The sequence below is a fragment of the Meriones unguiculatus genome, chromosome 8 (genome assembly GCF_030254825.1).
Source record: "Meriones unguiculatus strain TT.TT164.6M chromosome 8, Bangor_MerUng_6.1, whole genome shotgun sequence".
In the NCBI taxonomy this organism is placed as follows: domain Eukaryota; kingdom Metazoa; phylum Chordata; class Mammalia; order Rodentia; family Muridae; genus Meriones; species Meriones unguiculatus.
This window is the reverse complement of record NC_083356.1, coordinates 121,308,285-121,332,784: the sequence shown is the minus strand read 5'-3', so window position 1 is coordinate 121,332,784 and position 24,500 is coordinate 121,308,285. Positions and strand designations below refer to the sequence as shown.

The window sequence follows — 24,500 nt, the reverse complement described above, 5'->3', positions numbered from 1 at the left end:
CACACCTGGCCTGACAAGCATATTTTTAATCAAGTATTTGTGTGTTTTCAGAATTTTTTTTTTAGAGAAAGTACCCATCCCAGCCTGTCTCTACAAATGCACTTTAAACATGACAACTGTGCTCACTGGTGATCGGAGAAGAACGGAGGACTTGTCAATGACATAATTTTAGAGTGAAAGGGTTCAATGAGACACTTTATTCTGAGTTCCAGGTTCTACATTTGAAGAAAGGAAACCAAGCTGTTTAGAGGCTACCCCATAGCTTTACCCCGACTCCACTCTCAAAACCAGAGGTATCTCTTTCTACTGCTGTCTCCTAACAGAAGTCTCCAAGCGAATTACTGATGCTTTCTTGAACAGACAGACGTTAGTGAGGGCTGTCATCCGGGATTAAAGGGCCACAGTTAGGTCAACGGTCTCATAACTTCAGGCATTTCTTAGCCTTCTACTCCCCCTTCCCCCATCTCTACCTTGCATTAACAAAATGATTCAGGCCAAGCACAGTCACACAGGCCTGTAATTCCAACAGTTGTGAGGCTGAGGCAGGAGGATCATGAGATGGGGGAAGCCTGAAATACACAGAAGCCAGTCTGAACTATATTGCAAAACTCTTGCTTCAAATAAACCAGGGCAGCACATATCTCTAAGCTTAGCACTTATGAGAAGGAAGGAGGGTCACAAGTTCAAACAAAAACTAAATAAATGAATGAGTAAGTTAATTAACTAAAATAACCTGCTCACTCTGTCTTTCATTCAACAACCATTTCTTGACTCCAATTATGTGTTAATCCTTAGGCTTAATCCATGGATTAAGAATTAGCTTTACCCTAGTAGTCAGACTCATGACATTTTAAAAGTGCTTTCAAAGTCTGGAAAAGCTTCCTAATGGGTTTTTAACAATTTCCCAGGTTTAGTGTGAGAGAAAAGTAAGGTAAAGGGCAATGTGTATGTTATGGCGGTCCCCGAAAGGAAGGGGGAAGAGGGAAATCACCGCATGTGCTCACAAACGCGAAGGCAAACGTTCTCACATTCTTACTAGGATAGCTACAAAACAGCACGGTGCATGGCAGCTCATGCCTGAAACTTCAGCACTGAGCAGGCTGAGGCAGAGGGCTGTCATGAGTTCAAGGTCAGCCTGGGCACAAATTGGGACTCTGTCACAAACAAACAAACAAACAAACAAAGAACAACATAAGCAAAATTTAAAAACCTGTGGTTTGAAGGAGAATTTTTGTTTAGTTTTGATCCATATGAATTTACCATCAATTTGCAAATTATGTTAAAGTACACATAAAAATAAGGGATTCCTTTCCTTCTTAATTTCAAAGCGGCCCAATCTATTAACGCAGCCCCCTCCAGCCAATCTCCTTCACTTTGTGGCTGTCTTGAAGCACTCATAGTTTTCCTTCGTTTTTATCCATACAGCCCTGTCCCACAGGCCCTCACCCATCCAGGCACACGCTTCCAGAGTCCACTGCAGCAGCAGAAGTAAATTCCATCTGCATATAAGGTCTCAGAAATGACTGGGTCCCTATAACTATAAGGAATTGTGTGACATTAAGTCTAAACCATCATTTCATTTGCACTAACCAAAGGATGCCTACTTATGGTTAATCCAATGGTGCATGTTTATCTTGAAAATGTTCTGTGTTCGCTTTCAACAATCCAAGTGCACCTGTGTGCTGTGTGGGAAAACAAAACCACAGTCTGAAAATTAGACTCAGGAGAAAACAGACAACTTCCAGATTTCCCAAGGGTTTCCTTGCGACTTCTCATTTTCCTTTGTCTTGAAATCTCTTTGTAACTCACGCTATGCAGACAAAAAAAACAAAGATTTTGTACCTAAGAAAAAGCAGCCCCAAGACCTACATTTAAACCTAACAAAAGCCACATTTAGCCAAATCTCTAGCATTTGGTTTTCTACGATGAAGCTGCTTGTGAAGTGACTTTGAGATGAATCACCATTAGCTAGACTTTAATACCACACCCTGCTTAATCTCAAGGTGCATTTCGTAAGAATTAACTAGGGTGGACTAGGAAATTCAGGACAGTGGTGTGACAAGAATGTGTGCAAGCAGTTCTGTTTACTGTAGGGAGGGAGCGGTAACTAACTCAAATGCCCAGCCTAGAAATGAGCAAGTAGGCCAGCACCTTAAACACACAGGCTAACACGAAGAGAAACACTCCCATACTAGCTAAGACGCTGGTGGCAACGCTGACATTTCTTTTATATTCATTCGTAGTGGATGGAAGTTTGGAGCAGCGCAATACAGTGATCAATAGATAGCTCCATCCTTTACAATGCCGTTGGCAAAGCTAAAGAACGATACCTGGGGGCTGGGGCGATGACTCAGTGGGTGACAGCCCCTGCTCTACAAACACGAGGACCTGAGTTCAAATCGCCAGCACCCACAGAGAAAACTGTGTGGCTGTGCATACTGGCTAGTAAGCCAGCCTACCTTAAACCCAACAACCAACCAACAAAACAAACAAGCAGGGAACAGTGAGCTTCTACTTTACTGATGAAAAGCTGAGTGTGCTAGAGGAAGACTTCCCGCCTCCTGCTGCAGCTTCCACATGCCCACGTGTAGGCATATGCACTTACATGCATGTAACACACCCACACAGAATCTCAGATGAATCATCCATTCACTGTGCCAACTTCCTTTAGGAAGAATTGGAGTATCTATACAGCTGGTTCAAGTCCCCATATACATACATACATGAATTTATGAAAAGCAAGCATTGCCAATCATTAATCTGTAATGCTGGGGCTGTTATAAGCTACATTCAAATATAAAATACATTGGGCATCTAAATTAAACGCTAACTCTTTAATCACTTTAAGCTCAGGACTCAAAAGGCAGAGGCAGAGGCAGAGGCAAAGGCAAGCAGACCTCTGTGAGTTCCAGGACAGACAGAGCTATGTAGTGAGCTGCTGTTTCAAACAAAACAAAACAAAAATCAATCAAGCAAATAAATAAAATCCCACCAGTGACACATAGTTTTAGGCTTATGTCAAATGCTTTTCTTGGATTTTTTTTCCCATTTACTCCTGACAGTGTTGTTACCCAGTAGGCTGCTTATTGGCCTAGCTGAATTTCTACCTTGCCCTAATCTTGTGTGTCGTTGGAAACAGGATGTTTTAAGGCCAGGGGTTTCTCTTCAGGTGGGCTAGCCAAAACCAATCAGCACTAAGATAGCTGACAGAACAGTTCTGGAAGCTGGTTCTTTGCTTTGCTTTTTGTTTGGCTGAGACAGGGTGTAGCCGAGGCTGGACTCGCGTTTTAGGCTTCCCAGTGCTGGAAGTAGAGGAGTAAACTGCAGTGCTCCCTCGAAAGCCTGCTCTCAGTGACCTCATTTACATCCTAAGTGACAGGTTGTCTTGGTAAGAAGCAACTTACTATAAAAGAAGGGAAAGTGCCTGAGACCTGTCATTCCCAGGAAAAAACAGGATACCTCCCCTACACTCACCTATTCTTCCCATTAACTCACTGCATCAAGTAATGGATTTCACAGTGATGTCTTCTCACTTGTGGATCACAGTCATCCCACTAACCTTCCTTTTTCTCCTCCCCTCTCCCCTTGCTCCTCTTCTCCCCTTCATTTCACTCATCTCAAACCTATGGCTTCCCTACTTACCATGGTATGAGATCTGTGAGCCCAAGACTCCCACTTGTCTGTGTTTTGGACATTAAACAAACTTGAGCTCTTCCTGTGAAGCTTCATTTTAACCCTCTGGCTTTGCCACACCAAGTGAGGAAAGAAAACAAAAACAAAAACAAAAGAGGAAACGGAGGGCAGAAGAAAGGAGGGGGAGCCTACCACGAAGGAAGCCAACAATTTGGGGTTAACAGTATCTTTCAGATAGACGTTATTTCAATGTCTAGATAAGAACTCCAATGTCAAGGGGCCTAATATTCTCTCCCCCAAGGTCTCTGAGCCAGAAAGGGCAGCATCAGGACTTAGATGAAGTGTGTCAAACTCCAAAGCCCTGGCTTCTTGGCCAACACACAACACCGCCTCCTTAAACACAATTAACATGTGCTTCCTCCAAAATCTTCCCAAAGAGAATACATTCTTTTGGTTCTTATTTTCCTCTCAATTACAAAGCACCATGTTGAAATCAAAACCTTAGTATAAGGTATAATCAGTATAAGATTATATAATGCTGACTGGAGTCAGCCTTCACAAAGAGGACGAGAAGTAGAGTCAGTTAAACCCAGTTCTTTCAATGAGATAGGATGCATGCTATCTGAGATCGCAGGATTCATGGCTAGCAACAGAACCGTAAAGCGTTCTATGAGTACAGGTTGGTTTGTAGGGCAGCCACAAAGCAGAGCCAGCACCCATGGCTGGAACGCGTTGACATTTTCAGCGCCACCCAGCGGTGTCTCCCACCAACTCTGGCAAAATATCCGTGGCTCCCGAGCCTGGACAATGGTTTCCAAAACCTTACGGAAGCACCATCAGCTTCGTCATAGTTATGGACCCAAGACAGTAAACACCTCCAGTGTATGACTGGATTTCTGGAACTGAAGGCATGCCTGTGATGACAAGGAACAACAGGGGCCACTCTCTGACCATGACAGCAAAGCTTTGGGCTCACCCTGCTCTTAGCTGCCACCCGTTCAGGTCAGGAGCCACACAGAGTCTATGCAGTGTGGGGAAAGCTGGGCTACTCTGACCTTAACAGGTGAATGAATGACAAGTTTTCCTTGGAGGAACATCTTTTTCTTTTGTTGTCATAGGTTTCTGGCTGTCCGGAGTGAACTGTTCTATGCCAATGACAATAAAAGGGATATAGTGATCTGGTTCGGCACGGCTCCGTGAGGAAAGTTCTCAATTATTCATTATTTAAGTCCCATACTGCTTAGTGGAACAAAAAAATACAGCACACTAACTATGCTTATATGCTCACAAGTCACCCGAATCACCCTGAACAGCATCGCTGAAAAACCAAATTAAACCACTTATGTATCTGGCGTATATGATGTGATTAATATGAATTATGAAAATTTATTCTAAGTTGCTATGTAACAAAAAGTAATTTAAAGTTATTTTTGCACATCAATTACGCAAATACCTGAACTTTCAAAGTTGGAAATTTCCACATGTCACTGAAGGAAGTTCACTGTCTAATAAAAGAAAACTCTTAAAATTACAAAATTCAAAGTGTAATTCTAAGGGCATTGTGTGAAACCTTCAGCAGCCAGAGTCATCTATCTCAGAGGCAGGCATGCTATATTTATCAGCACAGGGTGTTTAGCTATTCTGTTTTTCCCCCCTCTTCATATAGAACAGTCTCTTCAGTGGTAAGGCACTCACAACACAAAGTGTACACTCTCTTATTATCTGCCTGATGTACGTAATACACCCGAGGCAGGACTTTATTTACAAAGATATTTAAAGTAGAAACAGCAGCTGCTATTGGGATTAAGTTGAAAAACCCACTGCATTTGCTATACAACCCGCTGACATATAACACACTGGAGATCTTTTTAAGGAAATTATAAGATATAATTGTGTTAACTCAAGAAAAAAAAAAAAACACTGATTATATATTTTTTTTATTTCTCTGGGTTAACCCAGTTTTAAAAGAAATATGAGCTATAATAAAATTGAAAAGTAATTAGGAAAAGAAAACATGGAATTAAAAATCATTAATCTGGGCAACATAATTGAAAGAAATACTGCTAAGTGGGGCCTGGGTGCTATACATTTTCATTATGCAAATGAGCCCGCAGCCACTGACAGCAAAGGTGATTATCTGTCACGAAGAAGATCTTATTTTCAGATTGTGAGGGTGTTTTCTAACTTCTGTTTTCACCAATAGCTCTGACAATAGGTGAAAAATGGGAGAAGGGAGAGTGACATACAGAGACCAAAGGAAATGCAACAGGGTTGGCTAGGTTGGCAGAATAACCAGTATTTCCTCCCAGTGGCATTGATAAAGGAGATAAGATCAATAAACAGTGTCCTGTTATACAGAGCTCTGCAGACGGGATCTTTTGTGGTGGTAGAGATTGGCTCTTTCAAACACTCGGGGAGTCTCTTCGATAAGAAAAGATGATGGCTGGGTCGTAGCTTCTTCAGGGTTCTCACTAAGTCTGGGGGCAGAACAGAGTGATCTATTTACCTTGACCCATTCTCATCAGAGGCCTGAAACAGTGAATGAGAAGCCTCACCCAAGACTTGTGTGGGGTCTTCAACCCCTGGCACAGACTGTTGGGTGGCTGCCCCGGGAGCATCCTGTCATTCACTGTAGTCCCTCAGACCAGTTTCCCTTCTTTGCCTCCCTCCTGGCAGCCTGAGCTTCTCTCTGCACTATACCTCGGGGCCTTTCCTGCAGTGGTCCCCCGACACCACGGAGCCCAGTGCACTAGGACAGATGTTTAAGTGGTGCTCCAGAATAAATCTCTGCTTCTTTGAGTCACTTTGAGACAGACTCTTTAGTTCTGTATCTTCACAGTAGCCAGAAAAACTTAGAAAAGACTGTCATAGTAATAGCAAATCAAATGCCTCAAAGTGGTACCGTCAGCTTTCCCGCGCCTGACTCTCCTCTTCTACAGAGAGACCAGTCACCACCTTTCTATTTTAGTCCCACTATGGTTCTGTGGGAACTGTCGTTTTTCCTTTACTGTGGTTTCTGAGGCTCTAAAATAACCTTCTCATTAGCTTCACTCAAGTTCATTGTTAATACAAATAGGACAAAGTAGGCGGCCAGGCACAGAGAACTTTATCAGCTCTGCTCTATTTAAGTTCTCAACAGAAATATTCAAAAGGAAGTAAAAAAAGAAATCCCTGTTTTTTATATTATTATGATAATGTGCAGATAATACTGTGCATAAGTTTTAATTTCCTGGAAATAAATTCAAACAACTGATAATGGTGAACTTAGTTCAGGCTGGGTTCTCTGCCATATCCAGGTGGCCACTAGCAGAAGCTTGAGTAACGTGGAAAATATGTCTGCACAGCTGCTGGCAAAGCAGTGAAGTTCTACTTCCTCGGAGAGAGGGACAGAGCGCCTGTGAAGGAATGTGATGCTGGCGAACTGAAGGCAGCACCTCCCCTGGTATGTACTCTCATGTCCAACCTCAACACTCCCTGGCTGTATTCCACCCCAGGACTGCCCAGTGAGAGCTCATAAAAATCCAATTAATTCCACTGGGGTCAGGGGGCCCGTCTCCTGTCCAGCCCCAGGATACTCTCGCTCATGCTGAGGATGAAGGACTGCCATTAAGGAATAACAAACAATGCCAGAGGAAATGCTGGGTTACTAACGACTCCAGAGAGCAAGGTAGGTTGGCACTGGCTCCTCCGCCAGCTAAAGGCTGGTTGTCTCATTATCTTAGTCTCTCCAGATACCTTTGCTTCAGCAATTGCAGACTAACATCATTTCAACTGTGCTTCTCCTGATTTTCACTATGTACCTTACAAGGAGGAGAGTAAACATTTTTCCGTGGAGAGTTTCTGGATAGCTGGTCAACCTAGACTTCTAGCTTTGAAAGAGCCTTTCTAAATAGTGACAGAAAGGTAATGTAGTCTTTTCATTTGTCTGTTTTGTTGTTTATTTAGGTTTTCTGAGACAGAGTTTCTCTGTGCAGCTCTGGCTGTCCTAGAACTCACTCTGTAGACCAGGCGAGGCTTGAACTCAGAGATCCTCCTGCCTCTGCCTCTGAGTGCTAGGGTTAAAGTCATGTGCCACCACTGCCCGGGTATTTAGTCTTTATGTGACATTTACAGTCTCTTTTGAACCAGACATCTCAAAAGCAACCACAGACAGTGTACCAACAAATGAACATGTCTGTGTTCTATTAATAATATTTATAAAAACATGTTGCAGGCTAGGGCGATGGCTCAGTGGATAAAATGCTGGTTGTACAAGAGCTCAATACCTCAGACCAGAATTCAGATTCTTAGAACCCACATAAAAGGTGCAGCAGCTTGCTGTATTATAGTACCAGAGAGGCAGAAAATGGAGACCCCAGGGGCAAGCTTGCGAGCTAGGCTAGCCAGAATCTGCAAATTCCGAATTCAGCAAGAGACCTTGCCTCAGTAAATAAAGTAGAAAGCTACTGAGGAAGACATAGACATCAACTTCAGACCTGCATACACTGGTAAACACACACACACATACACCCCAAAACACCCCTCCCCCCAAATCCCAAACTCAGTGATGTGGATGTGGTACGTGGGCACTCCAGTCTGGCGACTGTGGCCTGCTCTGAAACGGCCACTGCCGCAGCAGTGATCAGGAAAGCAGAACGAGTGCACCCAAACAAAGCCATGACGTCAGAAGCCACGACCCGAGCTGCTCGTTGAGAGGTGTGGGGGTTGGAGGAGGAATAGCATTGATTGGGTTGAAGGAGTGATAACGTTGATCAGGAGTACAAGGAAGCAGCTATGCCACTGGTAACTTTCTGATTCTCCATGTAGGTGCTGCTTACATGGATGTGAAAAACCAGCACAAACTGTGAGGACTCTTTTGTGAATTACATAAATTTCTGTACCTATTTGGTACTTCAACAAATTATTAATTTTTGACTTACGAGATGGGATATTACCAGGTGGCACAGGCTGGCCCCAAATTCACTATGCAGCTCAGGCTTTCCTTAAACTTGTAGCAATCCTCCTATCTCGGTCTCCTAGGTGCTCAGGTTACAGACATGTAACCTGCTTGGCTCTAAGGAACTATTTATTAATCCAGCCGTCCTGGCACTCAGAGGGCAGAGGGATGATCACTGCAAACTCCGGGCTGCTTTGGTTTACACTTTGTTTAGGCCAGCCAGTGCCGCAAAGTGAGTTTGTTTGGTTGGTGAAGTGCTCGCCTTGGGAGGAGCTGCATCCCCAGTGCTCATGTTAAAATGAGCTGAGCACAATGGTGCATGCTTGTAGCTTGGTACCAGGGAGGCAGGGGCAGATCTGGGGAGATGGCTCAGGAGAGAAGTGCTTGCATCTCAAGCCTGAGGACCTGAGCGGATCAGCAGCATTCACATTAAAAACCAACCAAACAACAACAAAATCTGGCACCGGAGTACATACTTATAATCCTTGTAACAAAGAGGCAGGGTAGGTGGGTCCCTGGGGCTCCCTGGCAAGGCAGCCCAGCCTCCTTGATGAGGCCCAGGCAGTGAGAAACCCTGCCTGACCGTCTCCCCACAAAGGGTGAATAGCATGTAAATAGGACCCACAGACATGCACACGTGTGTACCTGTGTGCACATAAACATACCTAAACACACACACACAAACACACAAACAACAAAAGGAGGGAGGCAGGAGATGTTCTAAAGAAAAAGGTCATTTTAAGGAAAACAAGGTAGAAAATGGCATACAGAGAGAGCAGCAGTTAGGCGAAGTGACTAGGAGTCATACGGGGTGAAGGACACTGACCATTTCGAAAAAAGTTTCTCAGTGTGATATTTTTAAAAATTGTGGTAAAAACACATAAAATGGCGCACCTTAGCCATTCTTAAGTGCATGGTCCCATAACGCTAGGTGTGTTCACGCTGTTGGGAAACAGACCTCTGCAGTCTTGCCAGCACGCCAACTCTAACTCTCCCCGTCACAGAGCTGCTGCTTTCCACCCGCCCAGCCCTTGGCAGTCACCGCCGTGCAGCACATTTTCTTAGCCGTTATCTACGGTAGCTGCAGTCCCCTGCCACCTCTGGGGAGTGGACAGAGGCTGAAGCCGTGTCCCTGAACATCTGGACAGTGCTACCTGCGCCCTGCAGCGCACTGTTCTTTCCCGTAGGGCTACACTTACTTGTCTCTAACTTATGAACAGGAGAGTATTTAATAGTATCACTTGTTTAATTCCACATTTGTGGTTTGATTGTGTTTATCTTTTGCCTATCACGGAGGCTGCTGCCATGAACATGCAATGCATATTATCTCTTTGAGACTGTGCTTTGTATCTTTTAGGGTCTATCCTAAAAGTAAACTGATAAATTATAGGGGAATACTACTTTAAATTTTTGTTAAAAGATTAATTTGTTATTCCTTTATTTTTTTTCAGAGCTGAGGACTGAACCCTTGCTCTGCCACTGAGCTAAGTCCCCAGCCCTGATTTATTTCATTTGTATGAGTCCTTGCCTGTGTATATGTAAATGCTCTACATGCATGCCTGGTGCCCATGAAGGTCAAAAGACGGCATTGGAGTCTCCAGTACTGGAGTTACAAGCAGTTGTTAGCTGCCATGTGGGTGCTGGGAACCAAACCAGGGTCGTCTGCAAGAGCAGCCAAGTACAACAAGTACAGACCATAGGCTGACCATCTCTCCAGCCCCTCCATTTTTAATTTAAGGAGCCTGCACAGTGGTTTCCAGAGTGGCTATGCCCCATTCACACCAAATGTGCACAAGAGGGTGGGGTAGAGACAGAGCTCACTGTCCAATCTGGCTGAAACAGAGCTCAAGGTTGAGGGACAGGCGTTGTCTCAAAAACTAAAAAAAAAAATAAAATAAAATAAGGGGTGAAGAGTGAAAGAAAGACACTTGAAATTGATCTCTGACTTCCACACAGAGACACATGAGTGAGCCTACACTCACGTGCCCACTTACTACACACATACACGCAATACTTTGATATGACTTTTTCTTTCTCCTCAACGTTTATGAATTTGTTAGAAGTTTCTAGCAAGTGAAATGCACAGTAACACAGTGAAAGTGGAGTAGCTAAAGAAGATTTTAAAGTTACATTTTCATATCTTGCTTAAAATGCCACCCATATGTATGTCTCCCAGAAAAAGCAATATGACTACCAAAAGACCAATTACAGGGTGAATGCGTAATTTATTTCATTAATTTTGGTTCCACAACAAGGAAGAACGGGGAAGCCCGGCAAAGGCAGCAATGGGTGGCCTGGCCGGGTGGAAGCTAAGAGCTCTCAAACGTGTGACCCCATGGGGTGCCCAGCTTTACCTTGCTCTTCTGGGGCCACTCGTGTGGCTGAATTTTCCTCTACTTTCTTCCTAGCTGCGTCTTCTTCTTCTTTAGACCACTGCACGTGGTCCCTATTAAGAAAGGAAAAAAAAAAAGGGAGTGAAACTCTGACAAGTGGGGAAGGCAGAGCCCATGTGGCCGAGGGCTCCATCTCCCATTCTAGGTCAAGGCAGACATACAAACTGACTCCACGTCACACGGAGTCAGGCTCTGTTTTTTGTGTCAGGCTCGCTCTGCTGTTTTTGTGCTTTTTTATGTCAAGGTCGCTCTGTGTTCCTGGTGCTGAGCGCCGCCCTGCAATTTCTGCAGGCCTTCTGTTTAAATCTGACTGTGGGACAAGCTAGCTGCCATGGGCTGCTTTAGTCGTGTCCTCAGAATATTCCAGCACGGCAGCATGAGGGCTACTGCGGTGCCTGCTGCTCTCAGGACAAACATGCAGCTGTCTGTTAATGTCAGGATGGGGCAAGCCTTACTAGGGTCTGATGCTCCTGTTATAACACATATTCTGACACTCTGCCAGGACTGTTGTATGCACACATGTGTGTATGTTTTCTTATATGGGCATGTGGAGGTCAGTATCAGGTGTCTCCCTCAGTCACTCCATATCTTATTTTTGAGGTAAGGTATCTCATGAACTTGACACCCAACAATTTGGCTAGACTGCCCATTCAGCCTGTGTCCACATACCCCAGCTCTGAGGGTACAGGCATGCACCACCACACCCTCTAAATGTGGGTCCCTAGTACCCACAAACTCAGGTCCTCTGGTTGTATGGAAAGCATTTTACGAACCATTTCCACAGCCCCAACATGCAAGTTTTAAAACATTTAGTTCTTCTCGAAGTTTTATAAGTAATTTAAGTTTCATTTTTCTTATAAGCTATTTTAATTTCTGAAATAGGTTAAATCATATTTATATGAAAGATGCTTTTTTGTCGTGGCTGTTTTGAGACATATCTCATTGTTTAGGCCAGGTTGACCACAAACTCACCATCATTCTATCCCAGCCCACCAAATGCTGGGATTATAGGTGTGTGTCACCACATAGCCAACCGTCAGAGAACCTGATATGGGACGTCAAAGACTGGTTTTTCTTAAATCTCCCACTTTATGTATTCTTAGTTTTAGAATTTTATTTTCCTTGTATGAGAGCATAGTATTTTGTGCTAAAAGAATGTTTCTTGTTGCATACCATGTATGAGGTTCAAAGCCTAGAACCACAAAATAAAAGGAGGAGGCATGGAAGGAGAGAGGGCGGAGGAAGGCAGCTTCATGAAATGGAAGCAGCTTCTGTTTTCCTGAAATGAGCTGTTTCTCTAAACAACCAAACACCTAATCTTCAGCTTCCCTGACTCTTACTGACACTGTCTCAGTCAAGGTTTCTAGTGCTGCGATGGAACACCACGAGCAAGGCAACCTGGAGAGGAAAGGTTTATTTCAGCTTCCACTTCTAATAGACGGTCCATCACTGAGGGAAGTCAAGGTAGGAGCTCAAACAAGGACAAACCAGGAGGCAGGAGCTGGTGCAGAGGCCATGGGGGGCTGCTTACTAGGACTGCCCCTTGTGGCTTCTTCCGCCTGGTTTCCTATAGAACCCTGGACCACCCGCCAGGAATGTCCCCACAGTAACAATGGACTGGGCCTTCCCCATCTATCACTAGTTAAGAAAATGCCCTCCAGGTGTGCCTACAGCCCAGCGCTTATGGAGGAACTTCCTTAATTGAGGTTCCCTCCTCTCAGATGACTTAGCTTGTGCCAATGTGACATAATACTAGTACATACACCAACAAGAAACAATGGCGGCCAAGCCAGGTAGGCCGCTGGAGCTCACTGGAGCATACCCCAGTGTAGCCAAGTCAGGAAGCTCCTGTCTCAGAAAAATAAGGTGGAGGGAAACTAAAGAAGACAGCCAGTGTTGATCCCTGGCCTCCACAGACATAGGCAAACACCTCTAAACACACTTCACACACACACACAGACTGATGGTGGTGCAAAACAGTGTTTGCAGTCGTCTGAGCAATGAAGAGGGAAAACTAAATTCCTGGAGGCTCATGGTGACTGACAAACATTAACTGAGCAGTTGGCATGATCATAAGCACTATAGGAATCACTGCCATTCATTATTTATTACATGTCAGGCATCACACAGAACACATTTCACACATATTTGTTTTATTTGATCTTTCCAAAACTTCTGTGAAAGGGTTATATTCCTGCCTGTTTCATATGAGGAAATAAAGATATAACCAGGCAGAAACGGAATTAAAAGCCAAATTTGGGTCATGCCAAAGTCCACCTTCATCCCTTAGTCCAATAGTGTCTACCAAGGTTGCTGCGGGGGAGAGGTGCCGGGGCTTTAGACCTACTCCCTGTCCATCAAGGGCGTGGATTTTCTTACTGCACACAGGGAAAAGGGACGATGACGCAGTGCCAGTGGGTTAGTGCTGATGAGTGGAAATGGTAGCTCAGTCAGCTCGTGTCTGGGAAAACAGGAAGAACATAAAGGTTGGTTTGGGGGTGGGTGGAGGAAAGGCAGCAAGCAGGGCAACTAACTACTCTTCCCAGCAAGAGGACGGAGGACAGACAGACTACATCCAGGGGCAGCAAAAAAGTCCGCTCTGACTGGTTCTCTTTGATGCTGCAGGAGACTCCTGGACCTTACCATGCAAGACAATGAGTGGGAGGAGTCGCCGGAGACCAGTTAGACTGGTCCAGAGGTAATGAGCCCTGGAATGAAGGTGGTATCAATGGAAAACAGGAAGGAAGGCTGCAGAAAGACACCAAAAAATCCGTTGTTGTGACCTAGACATGAGCTACACACTGGGGAAGAGTCAGGCATGACTGTAGGGATGCAACCACGGATGTCTAGGAAAGCAGGAGTAAAATGACAGGTCACCTTGGGTGGCATGGTGAGAGGCTTAGGCCTGTTCTATGTGGTGCTTATGCAATCAGATACGTGAGTATATTCCAGTGACCTCGTTACCTGGCTATAAATACCTCTATTGAAAGGTGAGAAACGGGTTCATTCTTTCCTCTCTCCCCTCCCCACCAACTTAAAAAAAAAAACAAAAAAACAGTATCTTGCTACGAAGCTCAGGCAGGCTCCAACTTGTAGCAATCCTCCAGCCTCAGTCTCCTGAATGCTGGGATGACAGATACAAACCACCATGCCCAGTTCTGTCCTTTTAAAAAAGGATGGTAGGTCTCCAGAAAAAGGAAATGAAAATATAAAAGAATTTTGCATATGGATATAACCACAAACATATTTTAAAAACCCAATCACAAACCAAACTATCACGAAGCATCTTTGTCATTTGTTTTAAAGAACGGAATTGGAATAGACTTTTGTTTTTACTTAGTTACTATAGAGGAGTGATCACATATAAACTGGGGCCGGCAGCTGTACTTCACCTCTATTTATACAAGATTTATATATACTTCATCTTCTATTTGTACATATATAGAGACTTGACGTGACAATGGTCACACTAAAATCAGTAAGTCAGTCTTTAAAAATAAGTTTGACTAAGGCTGGGATGAGTAAATTATTTATAATTTCTATAATATATACAAAAGAAAACAGAACAGTTGTGGTAGGGGTGGTGGCACATGCCCGTAGCCCCAAATACTCAAAGACTGAAGTGGAAGAGTGTCTTGAGTCCAGGAACCAATCTGGATAGCATAGTGAGACCCTATTTCCCCCCCACCCCCAAGACAGGTTTCTCTTGGCTGTCATGGACTCACTTTGTAGACTAGGCTGGCCTTGAACGCACAAAGGTCTGTTTCCCTCTGCCTCTCAGAGTGCTGGGATTGTAGGTGTGCGTCACCACACCCCAGCTGAGACCCCATTTCTTAAAGAGCAACATAAACAATGAAGTCCAGAGGGTCAGTATTTCAAGGCCAGCCTCAGCCACATAGTGAGTTTGAGGCTATTTCAAGAGAGCCTGTTTCGAAAAACAAACCTTCACTTAGTATACAGAATCAAGTCCCAAGACAGTAAGGGTCTATGTGGTCTTTAAAACACTTGTCTGAGACTTTACCTTCCTCTTTCTTGAGTATTTAGTAGGTTTGGTTATTCATTTGATTGCTCTTAACTTCCCCACATTGTTCCGAATGCTGCTTCATTTTCTTAACTGCTTTGGAGGAGAGTTCCCCACTGCACAGTCGTTACCCACAGCAGCGATGCATGTCCCTGCTGTATTCACAGACTCTCCAGACCTGCTGCTTTACAGCAGCTCCTGACACAGAAGTTGGATTCCTCTGCAGGAAAACCCAACAGCCAGCAGCAAGGATGAGCCAAGCTCTTACAAGTAACAAATAAATGCAACCACAGAATTCAAGCAAGTGACTAATCAGTAAACCAAAGAACCAGGAATCTAACAACAAATAAAGTTTCTACTGTTTGGCTCCCTGAATGCTGGGATCAAAGGCATGTGCCACCATGCCTGGCTTTAAAACAGTTTTCTAATCCTGTCTCCTAATATAATTATTATTCCATAATTTGAAATCTGTATTCAATGTATATAATAATTTTCACTAACATAATGGTTCCATAATTTAGAATCTTTATTCAATGTGTCTAATAATTTTAAGCAGATGTAATTATATTTAAATAGTTTTGGAATTTGTGTTTTTGCTGGATGTGGTTAAATCGAAAGTTTAATCCTAGCATTAGGGAGGCAGAGGCAGGCAGAACTCTGGGAGTTCAGTGTCAGTCTGGTCTGCATAGTACTTCATGCTAGCCTGCATAGCAAGACCATGTCTAAAGTAAATAAATAAATCTGCTTTCAAGCCTCATGTTACTTAATTAACTCTTTCATATTGTTGTCATTTTTTACTTTGAAGCCTTTCAATACCTCGACTCAGCCCCTGAGTACTGGGATTATAGGTGTGTGCCACCATGTCTAAATACAATTTTCTTTTTTTTCTGAGACAGGCTTTCACTGTGTAGCCTTGGCTGTTCTAGACTTGCTTTGTAGACCAGGCTGGCCTCGAACTCACAGTGATCCATCTGTCTCTGCTTCCTGAGTGCTGGGATTACAAGTGTGTGCCACCACGCCTACCTCAAAAACGATTTAATGACAAATTTGACAAATGTCTAGGTGATTAGAAAGTTAAAAAAGAAATAGTTTGCTAGCTTCAGTTTAAAACTATTCAATAATTCTTAATTCCGTCACAAGGTAGTAGGGTTTAATACAAGAGACTGAGCACACTGCCAGGTGTACTGTAGTAGACAAAATCAAGCCTTGTACAGCTAATTTAATTTATACACACAACGAAGGTCTGATAGCCATATAGAAATGCTCTCTGCAGCGGGGTGGAGGTGGAGGCCAAGCACAGTAGCTAGCGTCTTACTGAACAGCAAGAGATCAGAGCTGCTGAGCCTGTAAGGGCATGTGCAGCAGAATACCCAAGACACTGCTGGTTAGAGCTAGCACATGCAGCCTGCACAGTTCTTCCGGGTTTCTGGGCTGGTACTGTCTGCTCAGCCACGGGGGGTGGGGGTGGGGGACTCTCCAGAAGTTAGCAGAAAGATCCTGGGGATGAGGGTGGAGGGCAGAGGACGGAGAGGGAAAGGCAGCAGTGCTCGTGTGCAGGCACTGGAGTTCCGAGTGGAGTGGGCTCAGTCCCTCAGTAGCTGGTTAAGGCCGTGCATGAACTGAAGTAAGAATGACGGACTGCGCTCGACACAGATGAGTGCTGAGACAGACTCACCCTAACAACGCCCAAAAGAACGGCTCAGTGCAGCGGTTCTCAACTTGTGCGTCTCAATATCAGAGATTTGCAATCCGCACATCAGATATTTACATTATGATTCATAACACGAGAAAAATTACAGTGATGAAGCAGCAATGAAAATCATTTTATGCTGGGGGTCACTGCAACCTGAGGACCTGCGTTGAAGGGTCTCAGGACTGGGAAGGTTGAGAAGCCCTCACTGGCTTAGGGCTTGGGGGAGTTTTAAGATTCACTGATTTGGTTAACGGCTCATGAATGCTGCAGATACTAAACTGAGGAACACGCAAAGGCCCGAAGCAGGAACGGCTGGGGTATTTCTCTATGGTGTGAGTGCAGTTTGTCTCCCAAGGGTCCAGGTGCTGGAGGCTTGCTCTCTACCTGGAGAGGTCAACAGTGGTGGACTTTTAAAAGGTGAGGTCTACAGGAGGTTGTAGGCCCTCAGGAGGGGATAAGGTAGCTCCTGTGGAACTGAGGAGCTCAGAGGTAACGTGCAAAGCCCATGTTCGATCCCCAGCAACCTGGATGTAAATCTTTCTTTTTTTTATTTATTTGTTTGGGTTTGTTTATTTCTTTAACTTGAGACAAGGTCTCTCTGTATATCCCTGGCTAGCTTGGAGTTCACTATATAGATCAGGCTGACCCACAGAGATCCATGTGTCTCTGTCTCCTGAGTCCTGGGAATAAAGGTGTACATGGTGTCCGGCCCAATAAATAAATTTAAAAATAAATTCATTAACCCTTGGAAATATTCTTTTTGAAATTAGATGTAACAAAGCAAGTCTCATATATAGACCATATCTACATACTGCAGTGTGATGACCTGAAGGGAAATGCTGGTGTGTGTTCGTGCTGGTGTGATGACCTGAGGGGAAGGCGGGTGTGTGCTCACACTGAGGGGAAGGCTGGGTGCGCTGCCTGCAGCTGCTTTCCTATGTGTCTGAGTGCTGAGGCAAACTTAACGTTTTTGTAGGAGGCCATTTTTACTTAAAAGAACAACTACAGATAAAACTATAGTTACCTGGGTATTTAGTACATGTTTTCTCAAAGGAAAATGAAATGGGCCTATCTCTTCAAGAGAAACAAATGCCAGTATTTGTTGCCTACAGTAAGTCTGGAGCTTCTCCCTAATACTTACAGAGTCTTCTGATGAGACTGGTGGTGCTATTAATGTGTGTGATTTCAAATATTATATAATGAAGTGTGTCAACGTTTGGGAGTTTTACATAGAGCAGGAAACCGATCTCTTTCACTTCATCCCCGTTCAAGGTTAGGAAATGACGAACAGACAAAGGCTCCAGCTGAAGCCCAAAGAGCACTAACAGGATATGAGAGGTTCTCACGGGCTTAGGATCCACACCGCAACTAAGAAGCGCCGGCACTGGCCCTTGGTAGAACCCCAAGAGCAGCTTTGAGCTGGGCCTGGTGGCACAGGCCTGTGGTCCTAGGTAGCCAGATAGCTGTGGCGCGCCTCCTTTGGCTGCACACCAAATTCAGGGCCAGCCTGGGAAGCTTAGAGGGCCGGTCTCAAGATACAGAGTAGAAGAAGGGCTGCGGAGTAGCTCGGTAGCCGAGCATTGCCTGGCATGTCCAAGGCCCAACCCCCATGACCACAGTAAATCAAAGTGCTCTGAAAGGCCATCAAGAATATCCTACTCTGTGTATGAAGGGCAAATTTCCTGCATACAAATCAACCTAAGCAACATGTCACAAAATTTGAATCCAGAAGCAGATGTGAGATCCAGCTTCCCCAGCTAGAGCAGATGTTAAGAGACATGCAAACACTTAGAACAGTGACAATCTTTGCATTATATTTCTGAGAATTTACACATATTTTCTTTAATACATGTCATTTGAATTAAAAAGTAATAGTTTCATTATTTTGAAATGAACAAATATATATTTGTATATAAAGATATATATATACACACACATTTATGTATATAAATGAGGGGGTGTTGGTTTTCATTTTTTGAGACAGTCTCCAATGTAGCCATGGCTAGCCTGGAAATCACTATGTAGGTCAGTCTGCCTTGAATTCACAGAGATCCACCTGCCTCTGCCTCTTAAGTTATACAAGGTATGCATCTCCAGCTTGAAAATTTACTTTAATGTCCATTTTAATTTCTACTATGAAAAATATCAAAAAACAAAATTCACATAATAGGTTTTGTGTCCTCCATAACTTAAGGGTATAGAGGGGTCCTATGACAAGCATTTGAAACTATTGGCCTAAGATAACCCCTAAAAATTATTCAAAAATGTACAGCTAAAAAATTCAGTAGAGAGGATGGAATATGAAATAGTAAATTTATTTAGAGTAAGGCAGGAAAAAGGAGCAGAGAGACAAAAGAAGAAAAGATAGGGGCTGGAGAGATGGCTCAGAGATTAACAGCACTGGCTGTTCTTCCAAAGGTCCTGAGTTCAATTCCCAGCAACCACATGGTGGCTCATAACTATCCATCTATAAAGATCTGGTGCTCTTTTCTGGTGTTCAGGCAGAATACTGTATAAAAGAAAGAAAGAGAAAGAAAGAGAGAGAAAGAGAAAGAGGGAGAGGAAGGAAGGAAGGAAGGAGAGAGAAAGAAAGAAAGAAAACTAAACAAGATTATAATTTATAAAACCTAGGACGTGCAATTAAGTCACATGGAGCCTACTAGTGTATAAGCACACCCATGCACATGTATGTTCCATCTATGTAGATACATACACACACACACACACACACACACACACACACACACACACTATGTTTAAATGGAGGTATCCTGCAAAGCTGAATAACGCCAAACCCAGAAGGTATGGGTGATCAAATAAAACCCCCAGTGCCAGGTGTGAGATCCTCTCAATGGAGCCCTCAGTGACCCCCAAAACAATACAGGCTATTGCCAGTTGTCTTGGCTTCTCACCAGACCTAGATACTAAGCGTCTGGCTGAAGTTTCACCAGCATTCATCTTGGTGGCAGGACCAAGATAAATCAAGCTGAGACGGAGCTGGAAGCTCCCTCCTTGCCTGGGACGCTTGCACAGGACCAACGGTGGCTGTTAGGTAGACAGCTCCGGGAGAAGAGAAGCCAGCGGTCTTTCCTAGCTATGGAGAACACGTGCTACACCACCAACGCACCAGGCAAGAAGCGCTCACTGGTGCTGGCACGCTATCAGTAGTACCAGGGAACCAACTGCTTTTTGTTTTGTTTTTGGATCTGGGCTCTTCATAGGAGCGAATTCACGTGTAAATCTGCTCAAATGCACACGGCTGGGAAGGTCACGGGCTCTTCCCCTCTCTCGGGAATAAGGAGTCATTGTCCTCAGTGCTGCAGTCACTGGTGAATTACCCGTGCTTCCTTCAGTGGCCAGCTCCACACCTGTGCTCAGCAAGAAGACCCTGCTTAAACTCAGTGGCTCACAAAACAAGAACTGGAAGACTCGAAAAAGTACAACAAGGACCTGTAAGGAGAGGGGTTAACAGGGTGGGCATGTGGGTGAGAGAGGGTGGAGGGGAGTACGAGAAGAGTGTGTTACACACATGTATGAAACTGGCAAAGCATACATTTAGCAATAAACGTAATTCGTAACATCTTAAGTTTCTTAAGAACTATCTTAAGTTTCTCTTAATTTTATTTTCCTTCCCTTTCTTTTGTGTGCAAATTAAATGTATTTAAAAAGGTGTCTTATTGTTTCTGGTTTAATTGTTCTGATTTGATTTTTGAGACCTAGAACTTACTTGTAGAACAGGTTGTCATGACACTTAAGTATGTTGCCTTTGAATGTGACACTGTGTCTATCTCAAAAGTGTCTTATTGTTCAGCTGATATATATACAAATATATTTTTTAAACTATTGGGCATTTTTCCCAGAGCTCACACGGATTTCCTACTGGTTCAAGTTTCATTGTCCATTTATTCACTTAGCAGAAGGTTTTATTGCTTTTCTAACAATGTAATAAATATTCTGTCTCTAAACCCTGATGTATTTGTCTCTCTGCTTTAAATTACTCAAATAAGACCAATACTTATCAAAACAGTATTCAAATTAAGTGCCTGAAATTATGATTATTCCATTTCATCAAACTAAGATGCTATTATTTTCTGTACCTGTAATAGAAAGGAAAAAAAAAACACTCCAATTACAACTGTAAGATGCCATCAACTGTAAGAAGTGTCATGATTTCAGAGACATTAATTAGTGCAAGAATGTGATTCCCAGAATGGATGAGCTGCAAGTGTTACAGGTGTATCAGCTAATAAGTGAACTATTTTCAATTAAACCTTCCTTTCCACTATTATGCTAATTTATTACTGACTCCTGGATGCCCGCTTCTCTTTTTAGCCATATAAATATCTCAGCTGATTACTGTTATTAGTAAGTCAGTTTTTTACACAGGACTCAGTGACTAACAGACAGAGCGTGGAAAAAACTGAAGCCTCCACCTCTCAGTACAATGAGATGGAACAAGCTTGAGGTAGCCAGCAGTCTTGATCTCTCTAATTAAATATGTATTGGCAATCATATTACACATTAGGGAATCACTGATGAAGATGATGGGGTAGAATGCAAAACTGTTGAGTTCTAACCTGTACAAAAGAATACACCGTGGGCCACCAGGCAGGTAAAAAGGTGGCAACAGGTTAGGAGTATTCGTTCCTTAAAATTAAAATTCAACCAATGCCATGCGTGTAAAATGTGGCTTGTATACGCTACAGTCTCCAGAGATGGGAGCAACGAGATAGGAGAAAGTCAGAGTTTGAGGCCATCCAGGGCTACATGAGATCATGCCTCAAACAAACACAATAAGAAAACCTGAAAAAGAAAACACGATTCCTCCACCCCACTCCCTCCCCTTCTCACCAGGTCACCGCCCTCTACAATACTCACTGATCTACTGTCTAGCTCTAAAGATTGATTTGTGTTTTCTAAAATAGAACAGAAGGTGCCATGCACGGCAGGAACAAAATACAAACACACAGGCATGGATTGCAACCAACCACACATAACGGAAACCGGATGAGGGAGGCTACTACATTCTCCAGCCATAGGGCCTTTTACTCATCAGACAAATGTAAAGTCCATGCACTGTGCATGCATTTTTCTACTTTTTAATCTTTTTATTCATGTGTATGTGTGTTTGCCACATGTGTGTGAGCAACTATGGAGGCCAGAAGAGGGTGTTATATCCCCTGGGGCTGGAGTTACAGACGGTTGTGAGCTGCTCCACATGGGTGCTGGGAGCTGAACTCCGGTCCTCTAGAAGAGCAGCAAGTGCTCTTAACTGCTGAGCCATTTCTCTCATTTCTCATACCCATGATGTGAGTATCAATAGCAGGTGCATGTTTAACTTTGCAAGAAACACCCATGCTATATTCCAAAGTGATTTTGCCACTTTTATTAGCTCCAGCAGTGTAGAAGGTTCTAGCCCCTCCATAGTCTTACCAACACTTAGAATGGTTACCATTTTGATTTTTGGCTATTCCAATGAGTATGAAGTCATATTTCATTCTGACTCTCATTTACATCTTTAGTTATTTATCTAGTTATATGTAAGACTATTTCTACTGACCATCTTTTCATGTGCTTATTTCCTATCTGTGTATCTTTGGTAAAATGACAAAATCTTTGTTCATTTTTATTGGCTTGATTTTTATTATTGAACTTTGGAACTTTAAAAAAATATTCTGATCATAAATCAATGATCATCAATAAAAAGGAACAAACCATTGATACATGGAACAGCATGGATAAACTTCAGAACAATTATGCTGAATAAGGCCAGGCATGTATGACTTCTTAAGAAAAATATCAGACGGTGTAAATTAACTCAGAAGACATTTTGCATTCTTCTCTCTTCTTTTCCTTGTTTTGTAGCTAAGTTCTCCTACACTGCACTGTTTTCAAAGACCCTTCATCTCCCCTTGTGAGCTTCATTTCAGAGTCTAGCACTGTGGCTTTTTCTCCGTTTGTCTGCAGCCTGAGGAGGAATGAGGATGAGTGGGATAAGGGGAAGATACTGGTAGACCTCACTGAGTAACGGCAGTCTGGCAGTCTTTCTGCGGGCCTCGCCTGCTTGTCCCCTTTTCTGTCAAGTGATCTTTGACTGAAGTGTCTTCCTCTGTAGCTCTTAAGCAGCCGAGCAGCCCCGCACCACTCTTGGTATCATCCACGAAATCATGAGGCAGCAACACGGAACCCTGCAGCCCAAGGACAGGCAAGCCCTGGAATTTAACAGCTCCGGGGAGTTCTCCAGATAAAACGGGGGTGCATCTGTCAGGCAAGGTCGACAATCTCATTAGAGTGCTTTCCTCACTCTAACATTCTCTGCTTTTACTGCCTCTGAGTAGGTTTTTGAGGGCTTTGGCAGTCAGGGTAGAGGGAGAAGGTGCCACCTCAACCCAGGACTGCCTGTCCTGAATGGTAAACTTTGTGTGTCGGGCGGAGGGGCAACACCAGGAGCCTGAGCAGAGGAGGTGCTGCCTTCTGCTGGTGTACTCCCCCCACCTTTGACCTCCTTGAGGTTGACCTGGAGGATCCAGCAAAGGCAGCTGGCACCACATGTTGCTGTAAGTACAACGTGTGAGGAAGCCGAGCCTTGGCCTTTTCCAAGCGGATATCTGAACGGCCGTCTTCCGTTCACTTTTAAAGGTTCATGTGGGTCTTCTGCTGTGCTCTCTTGCCTAGTTATGCAATGATAGGCTCCAGCTCTGAAAGAGTCTCTTCTGAGCTTGGCACCGCTCAGTCCAGCACTGTAGGCAGAATACTACATGGATAATAAACAAATAAATAGTTTAAAAAAGATTTATTTATTTTTATTATTTATACAGTATTTGCCTGCTTGTGTGCCTGCAGGCAAGAAGAGGGCACCAGATCTCATTAAAGATGGTAGTGAGCCAAAATGTGGTTGCTGGGAATTGAACTCAGGACCTTTGGAAAAACAGCCAGTGTTCTTAACCTCTGAGCCACCCCAATGGCCCCCAATCGTTAAGTTTTAAGTACCTGAAGAAGAGCCAAATTTTCCTAAATATTTCCTCCCTGTGGTGGTTTGAGTAGGGATGGCCCCCACAGATTCTTGTGTTTAAATGCTTGGCCCATAGGGCGTGGCCTTATTAGGAGGTGCGGCCTTGCTGGACGAGGTGTGTCAGTGGGGCATGCTCAAGCCACACCCAGCGTGTCATACAGTCTCCTGCTGTAGAACTCCCAGCCCCTTCCCCAGCCCCATGCCTGCCTGAACGCTGCCAGGCTTCCAACCACGATGAAAACAGACTTAACCTCTGAAACTGTAAGCCAACCCCAGTTAAATGTTTCTCTTTATAAGAGTTGAGTAGTGGGGTGTGGTGGCTCAAGCCTGTAATCCCAAAACTCAAGAAGGTAGAGACAGGCGGATCTTTGTGAGTTTGAGGCCAGCCTGGTCTATAAAGGGAGTCCAGGACAGCCAAGGCCACACAGAGAAATCCTGTCTTAAAACGAAACAACAGTTGTGTAAAAGTAACCTTTATTCTCTCAATGTAATTGTCATCTCAGAGGCCAGTGCCTGTGTCTGCTAACCTAGGTCTAGTCTTGGAAGCTTCTAGCCTCTGTACAATCTAATCTAGGTCTAGAATGTTTCAGCTTCTGAAATTTACTGTGGAGTAAGCTCACCCTTTCTTGTTCTTTCTGAACTCTGGCTAGCTGGTTCAACTCAGTTTTTCTGGCTCAAACTATTCTCCGAGTTGACTGATTCAATCTGGCTTCTATCAGTTTCTCACTGAATAGCTCTGACTTCAAACTAACTCTAGAAATCTGTTCTAATCTTCTGGCTCCTTCTCATTCTCTGATTCATTCATTCATAGT

At 43.8% G+C, this 24,500-nt stretch overlaps 1 protein-coding gene across 9 annotated transcripts in view; it reads right to left on the bottom strand.

The window, feature by feature from the left end:
- The window catches only part of Mettl8 (methyltransferase 8, tRNA N3-cytidine), a 94,138-nt gene that overhangs the window by 16,478 nt on the left and 53,160 nt on the right, over positions 1-24,500 (bottom strand). For all 9 annotated transcript variants that reach the window (XM_021639250.2, XM_060390475.1, XM_021639247.2 and 6 more), the window contains one exon: positions 10,924-11,015. In XM_021639250.2, coding sequence (XP_021494925.2) covers positions 10,924-11,015 — 92 coding nt within the window. The remainder of the gene's footprint in view (positions 1-10,923; positions 11,016-24,500) is intronic.